Source organism: Lactuca virosa, chromosome 7 (assembly GCF_052849685.1).
Source record: "Lactuca virosa cultivar CGN04683 chromosome 7, Lactuca_virosa_CGN04683_v6, whole genome shotgun sequence".
Classification (NCBI taxonomy): Eukaryota; Viridiplantae; Streptophyta; class Magnoliopsida; order Asterales; family Asteraceae; genus Lactuca; species Lactuca virosa.
The window spans coordinates 177,031,724-177,051,191 of record NC_136432.1 but is presented as its reverse complement, the minus strand read 5'-3'; the positions used below and the strand labels follow the sequence as shown (position 1 = coordinate 177,051,191).

The window sequence follows — 19,468 nt, the reverse complement described above, 5'->3', positions numbered from 1 at the left end:
TGCATGATGTCATGCAACCCAAATGGACCATGCCGAGTCGGGTCAAGTACATACCAGAAATAGTTATGGACTTAGACACCTTATCTAATAGTCTCCCACTTGGATAAGTCTAATGACTATAACTGCAAGTATGACTTCAGGAACCGATCAGCAATCGTAGCTCTTTTCATGGTCTCTCAGAACTGAGAAGATGATGATACGCTATTTAAGATAAGTGATCATATAATCCTCTGTTCTAGATATCAGCCGGACAAATACATGGAACAATGTCTTACTTATTGTCCAGCAGTTTGTTTCCCGATTTCCGATTTGTTTGACATAGAACTTAATTGAACACATCAATTTACTTCTGACCGGTCCCGGTACATAGGTCAAAACAAAATCATCGAGGGGCCCAGATATCGCTTCTAATCCAAGAAGGAAGATATAAACTTCGACTCATATGCTTGTTCAACTACTTGTTGAATCACACACAAAAGCACGTTTTATAACATCGAGTTACCAATGCGTTTTCGTACGATCAATGCATAACTAACTCATAGGCAACAAGTCATATCTCAAGGTTTGAAGACTTATATGATATTACCATCTCGCGATCACTCGAGATAAATTCCATGAAGTGATACCAGCGAGCGTGGGTTGAATCCAATACTCAGAACTTATGAGCACTCATGAGAGTTGAGGCCATGTCCAACATCTTAGACCTCTACAACCAACTCATGACAGTCTTAATTCATATCTACTTCCAACATATGACCGACTGTGGATAATTTGAATAATATGTAAAACATAACATAAATGTTCTGGAAGTCAAAACATGCAAAAGAAATAATAGTAAACGATTGACAAAAGATAGCAACACTTTACTCATAAAGAAACACAACTTTTATTCATCATCAAATGTCAATTACACTTTACAAATTTCAAGGCTATCTAACTACTAAAACTAATATCATCCTTTAGCCCTATGCTCCTTGCGTGCTGGAGATGCTTAGCCCTACTCAGTCCCTTCGTGAGGGGATCTGCTGGGTTCTCATCCGATGATACCCTCTTTGCCACGAGGAGCCCTTCTTCTATACGATGTCTGATGAAATGGTATTTTCTGTCAATGTGTCTGGATCTCCCGTGATCCCTTGGTTCCTTGGCTAAGGCAACTACACTTTCACTATCACAGAAAATTTCCATAGACTCCTTTATAGCTGGTACTACTCCAAGGTCTCCAATGAAGTTCTTCATCCATATTGCCTCCTTTGCTGCCTCGCTTGCTGTTATATACTCTGATTCGTAAGTTGAGTCAGCCACTGTCTCCTGCTTGGAACTTTTCCAAGTAATTGCTCCTCTGTTTAAGGTAAAGACCCAGCCCGACTGAGAGCGGAAATTATCCCTATCAGTCTGGAAGCTAGCATCACTATACCCTACAACTCTCAAGTCATCACTCCCACCAAGGGTAAGGACCCAGTCCTTAGTCCTCCGCAGGAACTTGAGGATGTTCTTTACCGTAGTCCAGCGAGCCTTACTAGGGTTCCCCTGATATCTACTGACCATGCTCAAGGAAAAGGCCACATCAGGACGAGTACAAGTCATAGCATAAATGATCGAGCCTACAGCAGAAGCATAAGGTACTCGACTCATTTATGCTATCTCAGCCTCGGTACTCGGGCTCTGAGTCTTACTCAATCTAGCGTTACTCTGGATGGGTAACTCTCTTTTCTTGGAATCTTGCATGCTGAACCTCTTCAGCACCTTATCCAAGTATGTACTCTGACTAAGTCCAATTAGTCTTTTACTCCGGTCTCTCAGAATTCTTATCCCTAGAATATAGGCAGCTTCTCCTAGGTCTTTCATAGAGAAACACTTCTCGAGCCAGGACTTCACTTCCTGCAAGGTCGGGATGTCATTTCCTATGAGTAGTATGTCATCCACATACAATGCCAAAAAGCTAACTATACTCCCACTAGCCTTGACATATACACAAGATTCATCTTCACTCCTCGAAAAGCCAAACTCTTTGACTTTCTCATCGAAGCAAAGATTCCATCTGCGAGGTGCTTGTTTCAATCCATAGATTGATTTCTCAAGCTTACACACTCTATTAGGGTATTCTGTACTGACAAAACCCTCTGGCTGACACATGAAAACATCCTCAGCCAACTTTCCATTAAGGAAAGCGGTTTTGACATCCATTTGCCATATTTCATAGTCATGAAATGCAGCAATGGCTAATAATACCCTAATAGACTTAATCTTTGTTACTGGTGAAAAGGTCTCATCATAATCAACTCCCGGAGTTTGAGAAAAGCCCTCTGCAACTAGTCGCGCCTTATACGTGTGTACATTACCATCCATGTCGGTCTTCTTCTTGAAGATCCATTTGCACCCAACTGTCTTACGACCTGGTACATTGTCAACCAAGTCCCAAACCTGATTGTCATACATGGACTGTATTTCGTTGTCCATAGCCTCTTTCCATTTAGCAGACTCGGGGCCTGCCATGGATTCCGCATAGCTGTTAGGTTCATCCGGACTTACCAGTGTCCCATCACTGAGAAGTGTCTCACCTTCTGCTGTAATATGGAAACCATAGTAATGCTCAGGTGCATTCCTAACTCTCATGGAACACCTCAGAGGTACAAACTCGTCAATTGGATCAACAGGAGTTTCCTCCTCAAGTTGATTGCTAGGGTTTGAGGTTCCTTCACCACTTGACTCTTGAATTTCTTCAAGTTCAGTTTGCCTCCCACTGTTTCCTTGACTTATGAACTCTCTCTCTCGAAAGACAGCCCTCCTTGCAACAAAGACCACATTCTCACTAGGTCTGTAGAAGAGGTAACCAAAGGATTTTTGTGGGTAGCAGATGAAAATACACCTCTCACTTCGAGGTTCGAGCTTATCGTGAGTGTCGCGCCTTACGAAAGCCTCGCAACCCCAAATCTTGATGTGGGCTAGATTAGGAACTTTTCCAGTCCACATCTTGTGAGGTGTTTTGGCAACCTTCTTTGTAGGGACAATATTAAGGATATGGGCGGCAGTCTCTAAGGCATACCCCAAGAATGAGATTGGTATCGAAACTCGACTCATCATGGAACGAACCATGTCCAACAAGGTTTGATTACGCCTCTCAGCTACACCATTCAACTGTGGTGTCCTGGGAGGTGTCAAATGTGAGACAACCCCACATTCCTTAAGATAGTCGAGGAACTCTGTACTAAGATACTCACCACCACGATCGGATCGAAGCATCTTAATGTTCCTGCCCAATTGATTCTCTACTTCCTTTTTAAACTCTTTAAACCTTTCAAAAATCTCTGACTTATGCTTGATTAAGTAGACATATCCATATCTACTATAATCATCTGTAAAAGTGACATAATAATGATTAGCATCCCTTGTGGCAGTTTTTAAGGGTCCACACACATCTGTGTGTACCAGATCCAACAAACCTTCACCGTAGCACAAGAACCTGTGAAGGGTGACTTTGTTATTTTTCCAAGTAAGCATGATTCACAACTATCATCTGACTTTAGGTCAAATAACTCCAAGACTTCATCCTTTTGGAGTTGGCCTATGCGTTTCTTGCTTACATGTCCAAGACGACAATGCCATAATGATGCTTTATCCAAGTTATTATCATTAGTAGAATCAATACACAACACATTATTTCCTAAGTTATCTACAACAGACACAGCTTCATACACACCATCACAAGGTAATGCTTTAAAATAAAACACATTATTAAAGAAAGCATTTATTCCACCAACTTCATTATCAAAAGAAAAGGTAAACCCTTGTTTGTACAAAGCATGAAAGGAAATAATATTTCTTGCCATTTCAGGCGAGTAACAACATTTATTCAAATCTAATGTAAACCCACTACTTAGCAACAAAGTATAAACTCCAATCTTGGTGACAGGTGATGCTTTCCTATTCCCCATGATCAAGTTTATCTTTACATGCTCCACATTCTCACTTCTTCTTAGTCCCTGCAAATAAGAACAAATATGAATACCACAGCCGGTATCAAGGACCCAAGAGTTAGAATAGGGTGAGTTATTAGATAATATAGTGTAAATACGTGCATGGTTGGGTTTTACTTTCCCATCCTTCAAATCTTATTGGTACTTTGGGCAGTTCCGCTTCCAGTGTGCTTTTTCATGGCAATAGAAGCATTCAGCCTCTTTTGGGTCAGAAGAAGGAGTGACGAAACATTTCTTGGTTCCACTCGAAGAGGAGCCATCAAGGGTCTTACCCTTGGTACCCTTCGAAGGGTTCTTCCTCTTTTTCCCTCTACCTTTCCCGATTTCCAGGACAGGTGCGGAGTTTGGAGTAGGAGTAGGAGTGGTAACAACCGACTTACCTTTAAGACCACTTTCGGCGGTCTTCAAGAGTCCTTGAAGTTTGCTGAGGGTAACCTCCTCCTTATTCATATGGTATGTCATGCGGAATTGATCATAACACGAAGGTAAGGAGTGAAAAATGATATCTATTGCCAACTTCTCGGGGAAGTTCACATTAAGTTTCAGCAAACGGTCCACATACCTTTGCATTTTCTGCATGTGGCCCGTGATGGGTTCACCATCCTTCATCCTGGTCGTTATCGTGGAGGAGATTATTTCATATCGCTCTTGACGAGCACTTTGATGGTAGCGGTCCATCAAATCCTGGTGCATCTAAAAAAGATAGTAGTCCTCATAGGAGTTTTGGAGCTCGGCTGTCATAGTGGCCATCATGATGCATGCCACTTTGGTAGCATCTCTTTCATGTGTCTCATATTCAGCAAGCTCCTCAGGAGAAGCATCTGGCTCGGGTACCTTAAGCTCCTTGTCGATAACATATTCTTTGTTCTCATACCGAGTGACCATCCTGATGTTCCTGATCCAATCTGTAAAGTTGGATCCATCAAAGATGGCTCTCCCATAAAGGTTCATGAAAGAGAAAGAGTCGGTTGGGTTTGAGCCAGAAGCAGCATTCTTAGAAGACATCTGAAACAGAAGAAAAGACAAGTTTAGTTTAGATATAAAGATAGTCCTTAATAAAACACCCAAATGTAATATTAAGGCTAGGACCCAATCACAATATATTATACTTAGAAGAGGGATGTCGTAATCTAAGTAATAACATATTTGAAAGGTAGGTGAATGACGATTCACCAATTTCCACCATGAAAAACGAAATATATAATTTATTAGGTTTTATTTGGTTTTTAGAAACTCTTAGATTCTTTTGAGATTCATTGAACTTTTCAATGGCATGTTTCAATCTCGAGTGTGCCCTTCATGTTTTGTGACTGGGATACCGAGGATCACAAAACAAGGTGTGAAGTAACCACGCAAATTACTTGGTACCCTTAATGTTTTTCACTTAATCGATGTGCCGGTTAACCACACACGCTCCACCGACCTATGAAAAACCTTAAGTCACCCTTTGCCTACCTTGTTAAGTCCACGTTAGTGTGCCGGTTAACCACACACGCTCCACCAACGACTTAATCAAAGTGCAAAGTGTAATTTCATGGGTTAGCACCTTATTCACATTTTCCTAAGTAACTAAGATTGGGTATTAATAAGAGTTTAGTTACTTAGATTGGGAATTTATAAAAACATTTAGTTACTTTATAATTATCATTATACTTTTAATGAGAATTTTTAAGTCATTGTCCTACCCGTTCGGCTAACGACCCTCCACCAGTCATGGAAGCGGTGGATGAGAGTGGACACCTATTAAGCTGCCATTTTATAGGCAACAACCTTATACCCCCCTTATAGACCGTCTTCGTGAATGATGCCTACTAACGGTAAAACGACTTGATCTTACATATATATATATATATATATATATATATATATATATATATATATATATATATACATATATATATATATATATATATATATATATATTATTAAACTTATAATATTATAAAGTATAACGGTTGAATTTTAACTTTTAAAATTCTAGGGGTTGGAACTAAAGTTTATTAGATGACTTTACATGTTCCAAAATTTGAGGGCAAGTTTTGTAACTTTACAAAACCTTTCAATTCATAACTTATGAGTTATTAAAATGAAGACTCTTCATTTTTGTAAGTTATGTGTTATTTTAATGGAATTAATACAAAGTGACTTTTGGTTATCCATCACTTGAGGACAAGTTATGGACTCCATTAAAACACATAAAGATCATGAATTAAGCATTAAACAAGTAATTCCTATGATCTATCAAGAACTCACAAGAACATGAATAGTCATATCAAAATTTCAAGAAAATATAAACACATATAATCATGTAATTTTGATATTAGCCATTGTAAATGGATTAGAACAACCATTACTCCATCTAAAACAAGTTTTAAAACACCAAAACAGTTTAGGGTAATGTTTCTAGTCCATTTCCAGCAGCAAAACTCGAAAATCTGCATTCTACGGCTCCTACTCGTCGAGTGCACGAACCTACTCGATGAGTAGGATGAGTTTAGTCATGGACTCGTCGAGTCCCCCCATGGACTCGGAGAGTTCATCATGCAGAGTGCAGAAAAACTGAGTTTTTTTCACAATTTTGCATCAAGTATCAAACAAACAAGCCTAGGCTCTGATACCACTGATGGGTTTTGAGCATTCTAACACTCCTAAGGTGTACATGCAACCCTAGAAACCTTGGATCTATGTTTGTCTAAAATACATGCAAAATACTTTTCCCAAGGTTCATAATCCTATCTAGCATACATGGGGAACTTTTAAACATAAAAGATAGCTAGAGTTACATACCTTGTAGTTGATTTGATTCCTTGAAAACCTTGAGAGCCTAGCACCCCAAGTGTGATGCCTCAAATGTTTCACACAACACCAAGTGCTTTGGAATGACTTTGAGAGAATGTAGAACACTTCTAAATTCGACTTGCCGTCTATTCTTTTTAGTGTAGTCGATTTTGGTGGATGTCATGTTCTTTATATAGTGTGATACACTTAGGGTTACACCATGTAAACCCTAATGTAACATGGCTCTTCATTTCCATGACCCATGGGTTTGTAACTCCCATGGAGCATCCATGGAGCATCCTATGGACCTTAGCCCAACTAGATAATCCATGGAGCATCTAGCCCACTATACAAGTTTGGATGATTTACACAATCAACCCATATATTTAATTAGTCTCCTTTTGATCACTTAATTAATTCTAGATTAATTATTGATCAATACTAACTAAATAATATTATTAATATATTAGAATCTTATAATATATTAATAAACTACAAGTGTTATTTCTCTTATTTAGTTTATCCAAATGCATGATGTCATGCAACCCAAATGGACCATGCCGGGTCGGGTCAAGTACATACCATAAATAGTTATGGACTTAGACACCTTATCCAACAAAGATGACGGAGAAGATCCAGCAGGTCCAGAGTAGACTCCAGACGACTCAAAGTCGGCAGAAGAGCTACCCCGACAGATGCCGATCGGACTTGGAGTTTCAGGTCGGGGATATGGTCCTTTTGAAGGTGTCACATTGGAAAGGTGCCATCCACTTCAGAAATCGGGGCAAGCTGGGCCCCATGTATATCGGACCTTTCAGGGTGGTAGCCCGGGTGGGCAAGGTAGCATATCGGTTGGACCTTTCGGAGGAGCTTAGACAGAATCACAACACTTTCCATGGCTTGCAGCTGCGGAAGTGCATAGCCGATTACTCCGTAGTGGTTTCTTTGGATGACATTCAGGTGGATGACAGCCTGAACTACATCGAGAGACCAGTATCCATTCTCGACAGGAATACTAGGGATCTGAGGAACAAGAGGGTAGGGTTAGTGAAGGTGAAGTGGAAGCACCGCAGGGGATCGGAATGGACGTGGCAGCCGGAGGACGAGATGAGGAAGCATTACCCTGAGTTATTCTCATCAGGAGCAGCATACTTCAAGGACGAAGTCTAATTCAAGCGGTGGAGATTTGTAACATCTGAGTCACCAGGTATTTCCCTTCGATTTAATTAAGTATAATATATGGTAATTTTGAGAAAGATCGTACGCTGGGCGTACATAGTGTACGCACGACGTACACGATCGAGACGTGAAGCGGGGGAAGCCTTGCGTATGTTGGGCGTACCCAGACGTACGATGGGCGTAAACTATCCAGCTGCAAACCCTAAGTTTTTAGGTTTTGCACCATATATAAAGACATTAACTCCATCCCAAATCTCATTCCCTCAACCTGCACTGTCCCTAGAGACTAGAAATCGAACCCTAAGCCTCTTGCATGCTTTGTGAGCTAACTTGGTGCACTTTTGGGTGATTTTTGGTGGGTTTGAAGAAGAGGAAGTTAGAAGAAGGATCAAGAACGTGAGAATGGCTTGTAGATCTAGGAGTTTAGCATCTTTTCTGAATCATTTGAGGTATCAAGCTCCAAACTTGACCATTGCATGTTTAGTTGTAGTTTTGGGGTGTTTTATGGAATATTTTGACTCCATAGTTGAGGTTTCTTGTGTTCTGGTAGTTCCATCCCATAAGAGCTGTCCTTTTGAGCTCTTGGAAGCATTTAGAGTCATAAAACTCGAGCCTTGATGGTTAAGCTACAACCATGCAAGTGTTAGATGGTCACAAAGTGTGTTTAAGGACTTAATTCATGTCTTAACCCCCCATCTATGCATCCAAAGACATAAAGTTTGTAACTTTCTAGTTTAGGAGGTATTAAAGGACCTGGATCTATGTTTTGGATTTTAGGACTTAATGGATTAAGTCAAAAAAAGGAGTTCTAAGGAAGTTGGCCAGTACGTTGTGCATACTGGGTCAATTTCCCGCTTCAGGTCAAGGCCAGCATACGTCGGGCGTATGTGCCAGGTACGCCGCGCGTACGCATACAAAGTGGTTTACATGAGTTTTTGGGCCTTAAAAGATTCGGCCTGGATTTTTGGGACTCATGGCCCACTGTGGAGTAAGGCCTCTAATCCTAGGACTAAGATTTACGGTATTGGGCCTTTTTGAGCCTTATTGGGCTTTAAGACTTAAAGTAATGGACTTGGGCCTTCAATTGATTATAGATTGGACTTTGGCGGGAAAGTCCCATTAGGTCAAGGACTAGGGGACCTTGCCTTGGACATGAATTAGAAGTTGGGCCATAAGAGAGTTATACTTGGACCCAATAACGAACTAGGGGACTTGTTATGCTTTAGGGAAAGGAGTCCCGAGCCATCCGAGGAGTACGATTTCGGCATACACAGTTGAGGTGAGTTACCTTCTTGTAGAAGTGGGTCGAAGGCACCAATGCCGACCCATTAGTAGTTGTTTATAGTAGAGATGATTGTCTTTGTGATAATTGTCTGGTATGCCACTATATGATGAGATTTATGTGCTTATATGCTATGTTATTATGTGGTAGTGGTAGGAGGGGTGGAATAGACCCCGTAGCCTGTTGAGATAAACCGGAGGGTAGGTCGGACACCCAGATATGTCTGACAGTATGTTTATGATATGTTATTATGTGATAGTGGAAGGGGTGAGATAGACCCCGTAACCAGTTGGAATAGACCGGAGGCTAGGTTGGGCACCCATATATGCTTGGCATGGGTAGGTCGGTCACCCAGGTATGCCTGACATGTGTACGTTAAGCACCCAGGTATGCTCAGCAGGGTAGGTCGGGTACCTAGATATTTCTGACAGGGTAGGTCGGGTACCCAGATACGCCTGTCAGTATGTGATTATGTGGTATGATGGGGGAACTCACTAAGCTTCGTGCTTACGGTTTTCAATTTTTTGTTTCATGTACTTCTTCTTCAAAAGGAAAGGGGTCGACATGATCGCAGCGCATCACACTATGATTTTCCGCACATGAGATCTTTGGGAGCTGTACTCTGATGATGTTTTCTTATGACATGTTTTGGTTATTGAGATATTGGTTTTGATTATGATATGAGATGATACTATTGATGTTTTCAGACTACTACTTTTATACATTACCTAATTTAAAATGAAATTTATGGTCATGAATTTTGGGACATTACAAAACGTCCCTAAAAACCCTAAGTGCCATTAGAAGTCATCTTTGAGCTTGAAGTGTAAAAAGTAACCCTTTTTGGTTTATTTGCAAGAAGTAGAAGGTGGTGAACAAGTCTTGGACATGGTTGAGCTTCTAGATCCTGCATCTACATCACATTGAGTAGCTTTTGGAGGTAAAAATTTCAGACCTTGCTAATCCTGTTGCTAATTTGAGTTAGGGTTTTGTAGTGAGTTCATTTTTTGTTCTTGGAACCACTTCTGAGATTTTGAGCAACTCCAAAGGTTAGAAGTGTTAGATCTAGTCCCTTTGGCATGTTAGAAGCACAAAAATGCTATATTGATGGTTGTTATTGCACCATGCATGGGTTTGAGTTCTTAAAGGGAGTTTTATTGGTCAAAATGGGATGTTGGGCTCCCATGAAGCATGCAAAGGCATAAAGTTGCCAACTTTATGCCCTAGGAATTTTATATCGACCAAGATCTGGAATTTGACAAAGTGGCTGCATGGATTAAGCTCTTAATGACTGATTATGCTTAGTAGCCTTGTATGATGGGCATACTAGGATGTACGTTGCATGTACTGCCATAAGTCCAACTATCCAAGTACGCTAAGCGTACTGATGGTGTACGTTGCGTGAACGTCCTCTGGTCTGATGGGGCGTGTTTTGGGCTTTGGGACACTTGGGCCTTGGCTCATTAGGATTGATAGGCCCAATTTTCTTTTTGGGCCTTAGGTGGCATTGTTGGGCCTTTTGGGCCTTATGGCCCGTTATTGATTTTAGACCCAGGTTTGTTGGGCCCATTAAAGCAGAAAGGCCTTTGGACCTTATTTGAAGAGTTTGGACTTAGTAATTTTAGGCCAATGAGTGGGTTTGTATGATAATTCTAATTAGGGTAAATTGTATATTTACAGTGTGAGATTTTCGGACCAGTAGTCGAGCAGTTATTATTTATCGGCAGTTTGAGGTGATTCTTCTCACGATATCAATGGGTCGAAGGCACCAATGTCGGCCCATTATCTGACATGTGAATTGATAGTTGTTATGTATTTAATTGTCTGAAGACCCGGATATCCCATGGCTGTAACATCCCAAAAATGAAGGCTAAAAATTTCATTTTTAATTTAAATATTATAAAACCATTTGTCTAAAAACCTCCATAGTATCAACTCATAACAAAACCAATGTATCAATAGTCAAAACATGTCACAATAAAACAACATCAGAGTATAACTTCCAAGAATCTCATGTGCGGAAATCATGGTGTGACATGCTGCAATCATGCCGGCTCCTTTCCTTTCGAAGAAGAAGTACCTGAAACCAAAACTGAAAACCGTATGCACAAAGCTTAGTGAGTTCCCCCATCATACCACATACCATACAAATAACATACTGTCAGGCATATCTGGGTGCCCGACCTACCCCATCGGTCTCTTTCAACCGGTAACCGCCTAGCATATCTGGGTGTTGGCCTACCCCTTCGGTCTCTTTCAACCGGTAATCGCCTAGCATATCTGGGTGTTGGCCTACCCCTTTGGTCTCTTTCAACCGGATACGGGGACTATTTCACCCCTACCACTACCACATAGCATCCTATCATCATAACATACTAACACATAGAGCATAACAAATAGTAGCATACCAGATAATTATCACAAAGACAATCATCTAACTATAATAAGTACTAGTGGGCCGACATTAGTGCCTTCGACCCACTTCTACCGTGAAGGTAACTTACCTCAAATGCTGTAAAGTAGCTGAAGGTTCCTCGACTCTGAAATCAACCCCACTCAAACTCCTACACATAAAATATTTCCTTTAATTCCCCTTTTCATACTCATAACCCCTTAAGGGTCAACTTTGGTCAAAGTCAAAATAAAAGTCAACATTCTTGTTAAAGTCAACATTCTGGGTTGACTTAACTCGCCGAGTTGGTCCATCAACTCGCCGAGTTCCATAAATCATAAAACCTCGAAATCGCGATCCAACTCGTCGAGTTCTTTCACGAACTCGTCGAGTTCCTCCTATCAATAGAATCGAGACTTTCCAAATCAGCTCGTCGAGTCCATCCTTGAACTAGTCGAGTCCTTCCTTTTACATAATCGGGACACTCCGACCCAACTCGTCGAGTTCCTCTATGAACTCGATGAGTTCTTCAGTCTGTTAAGCTTTCTTAATGTATTAAGCCATTGTTTTACGAATCTAAGTCCCATATTCCAGATCTGGGTCGAATACACATCTAGGAGGGTAAAGTTTCCGACTTTACCCATTAAGACCCATTCTAGGAGAAATGAGCCCTAACCCTAACTCAAAATGGCTTAGATCTAACTCCAAAAGCCATCAAAACTTCAAGATAAGCCATGGGGTCATAGATCTGGACACTAGGGACGATTTGGTCATGTAAAGTTCCCATTTTTACTTGCATGCATGGCTTACTTGGCTTAAAAGACCAAAAAGTTGGTCTACAAGTTGCATGGGACTTCCATGGCCATAAAGTTGGCACCTTTATTCCATGAAGTCCCCTAAATACCCTAGATCTGAAGGGTTTCCCCACATAGGACGTCCAAATCGCAAAAGGCAACATAGTTGGACCAAATCATGAAGAAAACAACCTAAAACAAGATCTAAGCATAATATAGGAAAGATAGGAGCTTTATACCTCAGATGAACCAGAAATGAAGCTCAACTTCTGGATCTACTCTCCTCCTATACGTCCTTGCTCCTTCTTCAAGTATCTCCTTCTTCAAAATCACGAAGAATGCACAAAAATGGCTCAAAGCTCTCAAAAGTGAATTAGGGTTTTGTGGCTAGGGTTTGGGACAATGGAGGCTGTAAATGAGGCCAGCTTATGGGGGTTAAGGTGTTTAAATAGGGTGCAAAACCCTATTAGGGTTTCATTCTGCCAGTCCTACTCGTCGAGTTGAGGCTTCTCAACTCGTCGAGTAGATTTCATATCCCATGTCCCAATCCATCTTAGTCGACGAGTTTGGGGCCTCCAACTCGTCGAGTGTATATACAAAAATGAATAATTTATGAATTAAATACATACCAGGAACCGGACGTTACAGTGACACTTGTATGAAGACCATGGGGGTAGCCCATGACACTTGGATATCAGACCATGGGGATAGCCCATTACATTCCAGGTACAAACCATGGGGGTAGCCCATGATGCTTGGATATCAGACCATGGGGGTAGCCCATGACAAGTATTTGTATGTCGCATGGTATCTGTGGTAGTATGTTATGTGATATCTTCGGAACTCACTAAGCGTTTGCTTACAATTTATTTGGGTGTTTTCAGGTACTTCCGGTACTAAGGGGAAGGACCCGACTTGATGACGCAGCATTCACTCTCCAGCATTTATTAATGTTGATACTCTGATATTTTGACATGATATGATGTAACGGATTTTGGAAACAAATTATGATTGTAATTCCTATTTTAAAAATGAAAAAAATATATCTGGTTTTTGGGTTGTTTCAGAGAAAGAAATGAGGTACGATGGGTGGGTGTGGGAAGAAGGTTGGTGGATTTTTATTTCTTATTTATTAAAGTAATAAATTATAATTAAAAAAATGTAACAAATTAAATAAAAAAGAATAACCGTCTTTTAAAGTTTTTTTGGACCAAAGTTACGAGAATTTTTTGACTTTAAACCTTCTATACGAGTTAAAAACTTTATAGACTCTATCCACAGTTTTTTACAAACCACATGAATCAATTTTGTAGTTTTGTCTTTTTTTTTTTATGAATTGTTACTCATTTGAATGTTTATATTATTTTATTGGTTTATGTTTATTTATGTGTATTTACTTTCGCTTGGCTTGTTCATTTATGTTTGTTAATGTTCGTTTGATGTTGTTCGTTAACATCTTAATGAAAAAACACAAAAAAACACGAACAATGTAAAATTTTAAACAAACAAAAATAAACAATAAAATGTGTTTGTTTATGTGTTCGTATACGTTTGTTAATTCGGTTAAACTTAAAAAAATAAACATGAACATACATTGTTCGTATGAACATACATTGTTCGTATTTGTTTGGAATCATTTACGACCCTTCATATTTTTCCTCCCAACGACCAACCCTTTTCCCCTTATGTAATCCATCTACCACAAGGTCCACTGCCATCACCTCCATACCCACCTTACTAGCTAGTTGCATAATAAATATCATCAAAGACAGATGTATTATATGCAATTTGACACGTTTCATAACATTAACGTATCTAAAACACATTTGTTGTTTATTGTAATGAGTATTTTGTTAAAAATTCGATATTTCATGATAGATATGCAAGCCCACATCATAATGTCTTTTTAATTAATAACGAAAATAAAACTTCTTAAATTAGCAGACCATCATGATTGTTTATCCGAAAAAGGACTAGAGGTCCCCAAAGGGTAAAGCCCCAAGTAACCAACTCATTTGACAAGTAACAAACTCCCATGGAAAATCCACAACAAATTAACACCTAAAGTAGACCTTTGGATTTTTACATAAAAACAACAATAAACCATCAACAAATAACAAACCATAACTTTTATATATGTTAACTTTCATGTCATTAGCAAATTCGGGATTATCTTGTTTCATATGACGTACTAGAGAGAAGAAGAAGCGAAATGTACTGGTTCTAGGCTTCTAGCACATCACGTGGTTCAACTTCCATCATTACTTGAAGCATACATATATCATAAGAATAAATCTATCTAAATTCTCAACCAATATTCATATTTCATCATTTCTTCATAAACATCACTATTAAAGATACATTTTTAATAACGAATACGATAGGTATGTTGGCAAGTCCAGTAACATCCATGTAGATTTTAGCGAGTTATCAACATATGTTTCGAAAGAAAAGGCTATAAATGTCATTTTCACTTTCTAGAACACGCCCACAATCGGTACAAACCAGTGCTTTCAAGCCATTATCAAAGGGCATGGACCGTTTGGTTCATGGTCCAGACCGTGACCAGTCGAGGTGCATATCTACATTCGGTGCATGACAACCCGACCTAGTAATATAAAGAAATGTGGGGAAACGATAGTGAATATATAGTACTCAATATTATTGTTAAACAAGATTTCATCAACATTGACAACCATAAATGCCATCTTTTAACCCGAAAAAGAAAAAGAAAGAAAGTAAACAAGGATTTTGTTATCGGTTCCATTAATTAACAAAGGAAAAGTCGTTACATGAAGTAATTTAGACAAGCAACAAGAAAATATGCACAACTGTTAACGTGTGAGATGTCACATACACATAGAAAAACAAAGAAAACGATGCTAAAAACCCTAAGTCGCTGTGATTTTTTCGAAGAGGCCAAGTCTGTTATCCGCCAATCTTGTATTAAATGCTGATTTTTTGTACTCGAACCAAGTGAACTCTTTGTACAAGCTGTCTTCCTCTCCTTGTATAAGTGATGGCAATGGTGCAATCTTCTCACTCAATGGTGGTCCTCCAAAATAGATCATTGACACCCTACTCTTTGTACTGTTTGCCACCACCCTATGCTTTACACTCTTGAATCTTCCATTGGTCATTACCTATACGTACACAAAAGCAAACATTTTTATCATCAAAGGAACGATAATTGAATAACCCATTATCCGAAAGATAAACGTTTTGAAATCTAACAAACTCAAAGAGATTCTTTTTGATTAACTGAGGACTACTTTATAGTTTATATTATCTTAAAGAAAGATGATAGTGACTTGTTGGACTTTGAAAAAGATTGATTATGACCAAGGAAGGAAAGACGGCAATGCTGATGGCGAATCTACACAGATTCATTTGACCACTTATGCATTGAAACTTGTACATTCTTTTTGGATTGTACAAGTATGATATAAGCCAATGATGAGTTTGATGTTTGTCTGAGTTTAAGTATGTGATTGTTAAGTACCTGTAAAGAGTCGCCAACATTGATGAAGAAGGAATCAGAATCAGCAGGAACAGACATCCAACTTCCATCTCGCAATGAGATTTCGAGTCCAGATGTGTTGTTGGATCTTAAAACCGATATGATTTGTGGGTCTGTGTGTTCTCCAAAACCCACTAATTTCCTTCCGTTTCTTTCGTTTTCTTGAAACTCCGGGCATGGCGGATAGTGGTTTACCCGGAAAACAGAGTCGCTCTGTTCGTCCATCAGCAGCTTGCTGAACACATTTCGTGGCTGGAGTTTCATTTCATCCGCTAATAACTCAAGAATTTCACAAGCCATCTTCTTCACTGCTGTCACGTAATCATTAACAACGCCCCTACAAACAGCAAACAGATTAATTATTAATAAGTCACGGGTTTTTCATTGAAAAAGGATTCAACTTTTTGTCATGGATGCGTAGTTCTTACTGGAAAATTTCTGGGTTTTCTTCGAAAACAGAGAGATATCTTTGGTAATCCGATTCGGGTTTCGCGTTGAGAAGAAGATATTCGACCCAACCCACATCTCCGTTTCTACCAATCCTTTTGTTCCCATAACCAAACGGGTCGGGTGGGCCTGCTTTTTCTTTGGTAGAAAGAGGAGAAGAGAAGAACTTGAGAGCTTCTGACTCGAGTTTTTTGATGAACTTGGTAGGAACTCCATGGTTAACGACCTTAAAGAATCCAAAATCTTGGCAAGCTTTAACAAGATGTTGTTTTGATTCAGGTTTCGAGAGGTCAATGAGAGGAATCGTTGGAAAGATCAACGGGTTTGTGTTTGGTTTGGAAGGTTTCATGAAGAACTGTTCAATCAGAGGTTTTGACAGAGCCACCATGATTACAATTTACGAGCTTTAACAAGATCAAACCTTTGAAAGCGAAACGAAATGGGTCTCTAATTGAAAAATGAATTCAAGAATGTGAAGAAACGATGAAGAATGAAGCGAAAAGAGAATGTATATATATAAGAAAAAAGACCACACAGGATTTGGTCATTGCTGCGGTGTTTCTAGGAGAGAGAAAGAAAGTCAAAATTGACTTCATGGGTTTATGATACAAATAATTGAATATAAAGGCATGGGAAATTTTTCTTTTAATAAAAGCATGCATGGTCAAAATCCATGTGTATGCCAAACCACCATAAAAAATAATTGTCATATGATATTTTCTAAATAGTCATTTTCATGTTCAAACTTTATGCCTACAAGTTTCTCCAAAGTCTTGACCTTTCGAATATTATTTCAAGATTCTCATAAATCTAATATAATTGGTGATCTTTCTTTTTCAAACAACGAGATCTTAAAGAGATCGTTTTTTCTTTTATATGAAAAAACATTTAATGTGTTTTTGTTCGTAAACTCACAGTTATATTTACTGAAGCGAGAATTCAAAGAAGCTGACGCAAAAATAAGTTCGAAAAGTCCGGTCGACAACAAATAAGCTATTCTCAGTAAGATACATTTATGAAGTTTGTTATAAAATGACGATAAAAATGACGTAAAAAACCCAATTATGGTAAACAAACGTCATCAAGAACCCATCATCCATAAGTATCGTTGCATCAGAGAGGTCAAGGATCCATATCTTAATAATTAATACATAAAATCTGATATCTAAATTCTAAGAAATCTAAACGACAAGCATCCAATTTTAATGGTTGTTGTGATTCATGATCGATGTGTTATCGGTTGGTGGTTCATTTATACATAAAATTTAGATAAAGATTATGTGTTACCATGGTAGTTGAAAAACTACTTATCAATAAGTTATCTACAATGATTTATCTTTAGTTTATAAGATAGTTTTATGGTCTCACGAAACACTAACTAATTGACAAACTAGCAAACTAGTTTATAAATAAACAATCTCAAGTTAGTTTATCAATAAATTAACTTATAAATTATTTTTATGATTTTGTCAAACATTAAAGGGAAATTTTCAGAAAAATTTATTATTTTAGGAAAACTAACGACTAATGGCGTGTTCGGCACGGAGCGTTTGAGAGCTTCTAGCTTCTAGCGTTTGACAAAACGCTCCATTTTGAACAGAAAGTCTCGTTCGGCACTACAAGCTTGTAGTGTTTAGTTTAAACAAAATGCTCCAAATCTAAATGCTACTTCATGTAGCGTTTAACAAAACGCTACAAGCTACAAGCTACCCGTTACCTGCTACAAGCCACCCGCTACCTGCTACAAGCCACCCGTTACAAGCTAATTTTGCCGAACAAATACTAAGTCTATAAAATAAAATTTTGAAAAGAAAAAGCCTAAAAAACCGACAGATTTCTTTACTTTAGCCCATTTTGACATTTTCAGCATGTCATGAGACCAAATCGTTAATTTTGAAAAAATTAATAATTTGGTTTAATGACCTAATGAATAGGTTAAAATAACTGAAATGAATAAATTTTTTGGTTTATGAGCTCTTCTATTAAAAAAATGGATTTAATTGTTTATTTTTTCAAAATAATGAGATTTTTTTAGAGATTTTCGAACATTAAATTACAATAAACTAACTTCATTTTGTTAAATGGAACTGTAAACTTAAAAAATAAAATAATTTAAACATAATAAAACCAAAACCTCAAATAACAAAAGTAAATAAAAGGGATCGATAATGGCTTAAAAAGATTATATATTTTTTTGATTTGCACATATTTTGTACAGGGGCGGAGCTTCAACATTTGATTTGGAGCGGCCGGAAATATAATATGTATAAAAATCGATGAGCAGGGGGGGCCACAACCAAAATTTTATAGTTTTGGGTCTAATATGTATAAAATTAAAGTATATGGGCTAATTGTAATAAAAAAATCAGGGGGGTCACAGCCCCCCTAGCCCTAATAAAGATCTGCCCTTGATTTTGTAACACCCGCAAATTTCAAGCTACACGTTAAATTATAATAATAATAACTATTCAATTTATGGAAAATAAAATCCTTGAAAATGATAATTGTTCTTTATACGTGTTACAAGTTATATAAATACTTATTTATTGTATACACGTTACGTATGATATATAATATTTGTTGAAAAATCTTATTATCATTGAACGATAAAATAACACTTATAATTAAAAGATTATTTAGGATAAATAATGTATATGTGAATTATAGTAATCATCATGACGATTTTGTGAGAATAAAGGACGCCGAAATCAGACTTTATATGAGAAAGTTATGATATTTCGGAGTTTCGTATTCAACCCGACACAACAATTTATGTCATAAAAAGTGAAATAGAGATCGTTCATTTTTTAGCCAAAGGAATGTAAAAGAAAAATCGAAGTACCCATAAATACGAATATGTCGATATATAGAACGTCGAGAACAAAGTTCGTATGAAAAAATTATGATATATAAAAATTATTTACGCGGTAAAATAAAGTATAAATCATATATATGTATACACATATATACATATTGATAGTCATTAGAAAGATATCAATGATGCGGTCAATATAAGGATAGTATTGAATATTTTTTATATTAGTTTAATACAATATCCTTAAATCTATTTAAAATAGTATTATTAATGGTCGTTTGGTCGTT

At 38.1% G+C, this 19,468-nt stretch overlaps 1 protein-coding gene across 1 annotated transcript; it reads right to left on the bottom strand.

The window, feature by feature from the left end:
- Positions 1 to 15,138: 15,138 nt before the first annotated feature.
- On the bottom strand, positions 15,139 to 16,925 carry LOC145124389 (gibberellin 2-beta-dioxygenase 1-like). Its single transcript, XM_079059715.1, has 3 exons — positions 16,348 to 16,925; positions 15,902 to 16,256; positions 15,139 to 15,542 (listed from the first exon to the last, which is right to left on the bottom strand). Exons 1-3 carry the CDS (start codon positions 16,752 to 16,754, stop codon positions 15,291 to 15,293), a joined length of 1,014 nt encoding a protein of 337 aa, XP_078915841.1. The 5' UTR covers positions 16,755 to 16,925; the 3' UTR covers positions 15,139 to 15,290.
- Positions 16,926 to 19,468: the final 2,543 nt, after the last annotated feature.

Coding starts and splice junctions, on each gene's coding strand:
- LOC145124389 (XM_079059715.1), bottom strand. CDS start 16,754: ATGGTGGCTCTGTCAAAACCTCTGATTGAACAGTTCTTCATGAAACCT. Junction 16,257..16,347: donor GAAAACCCAGAAATTTTCCA/GTAAGAACTACG, acceptor TGCTGTTTGTAG/GGGCGTTGTTAATGATTACG. Junction 15,543..15,901: donor ATGTTGGCGACTCTTTACAG/GTACTTAACAAT, acceptor GTGTACGTATAG/GTAATGACCAATGGAAGATT.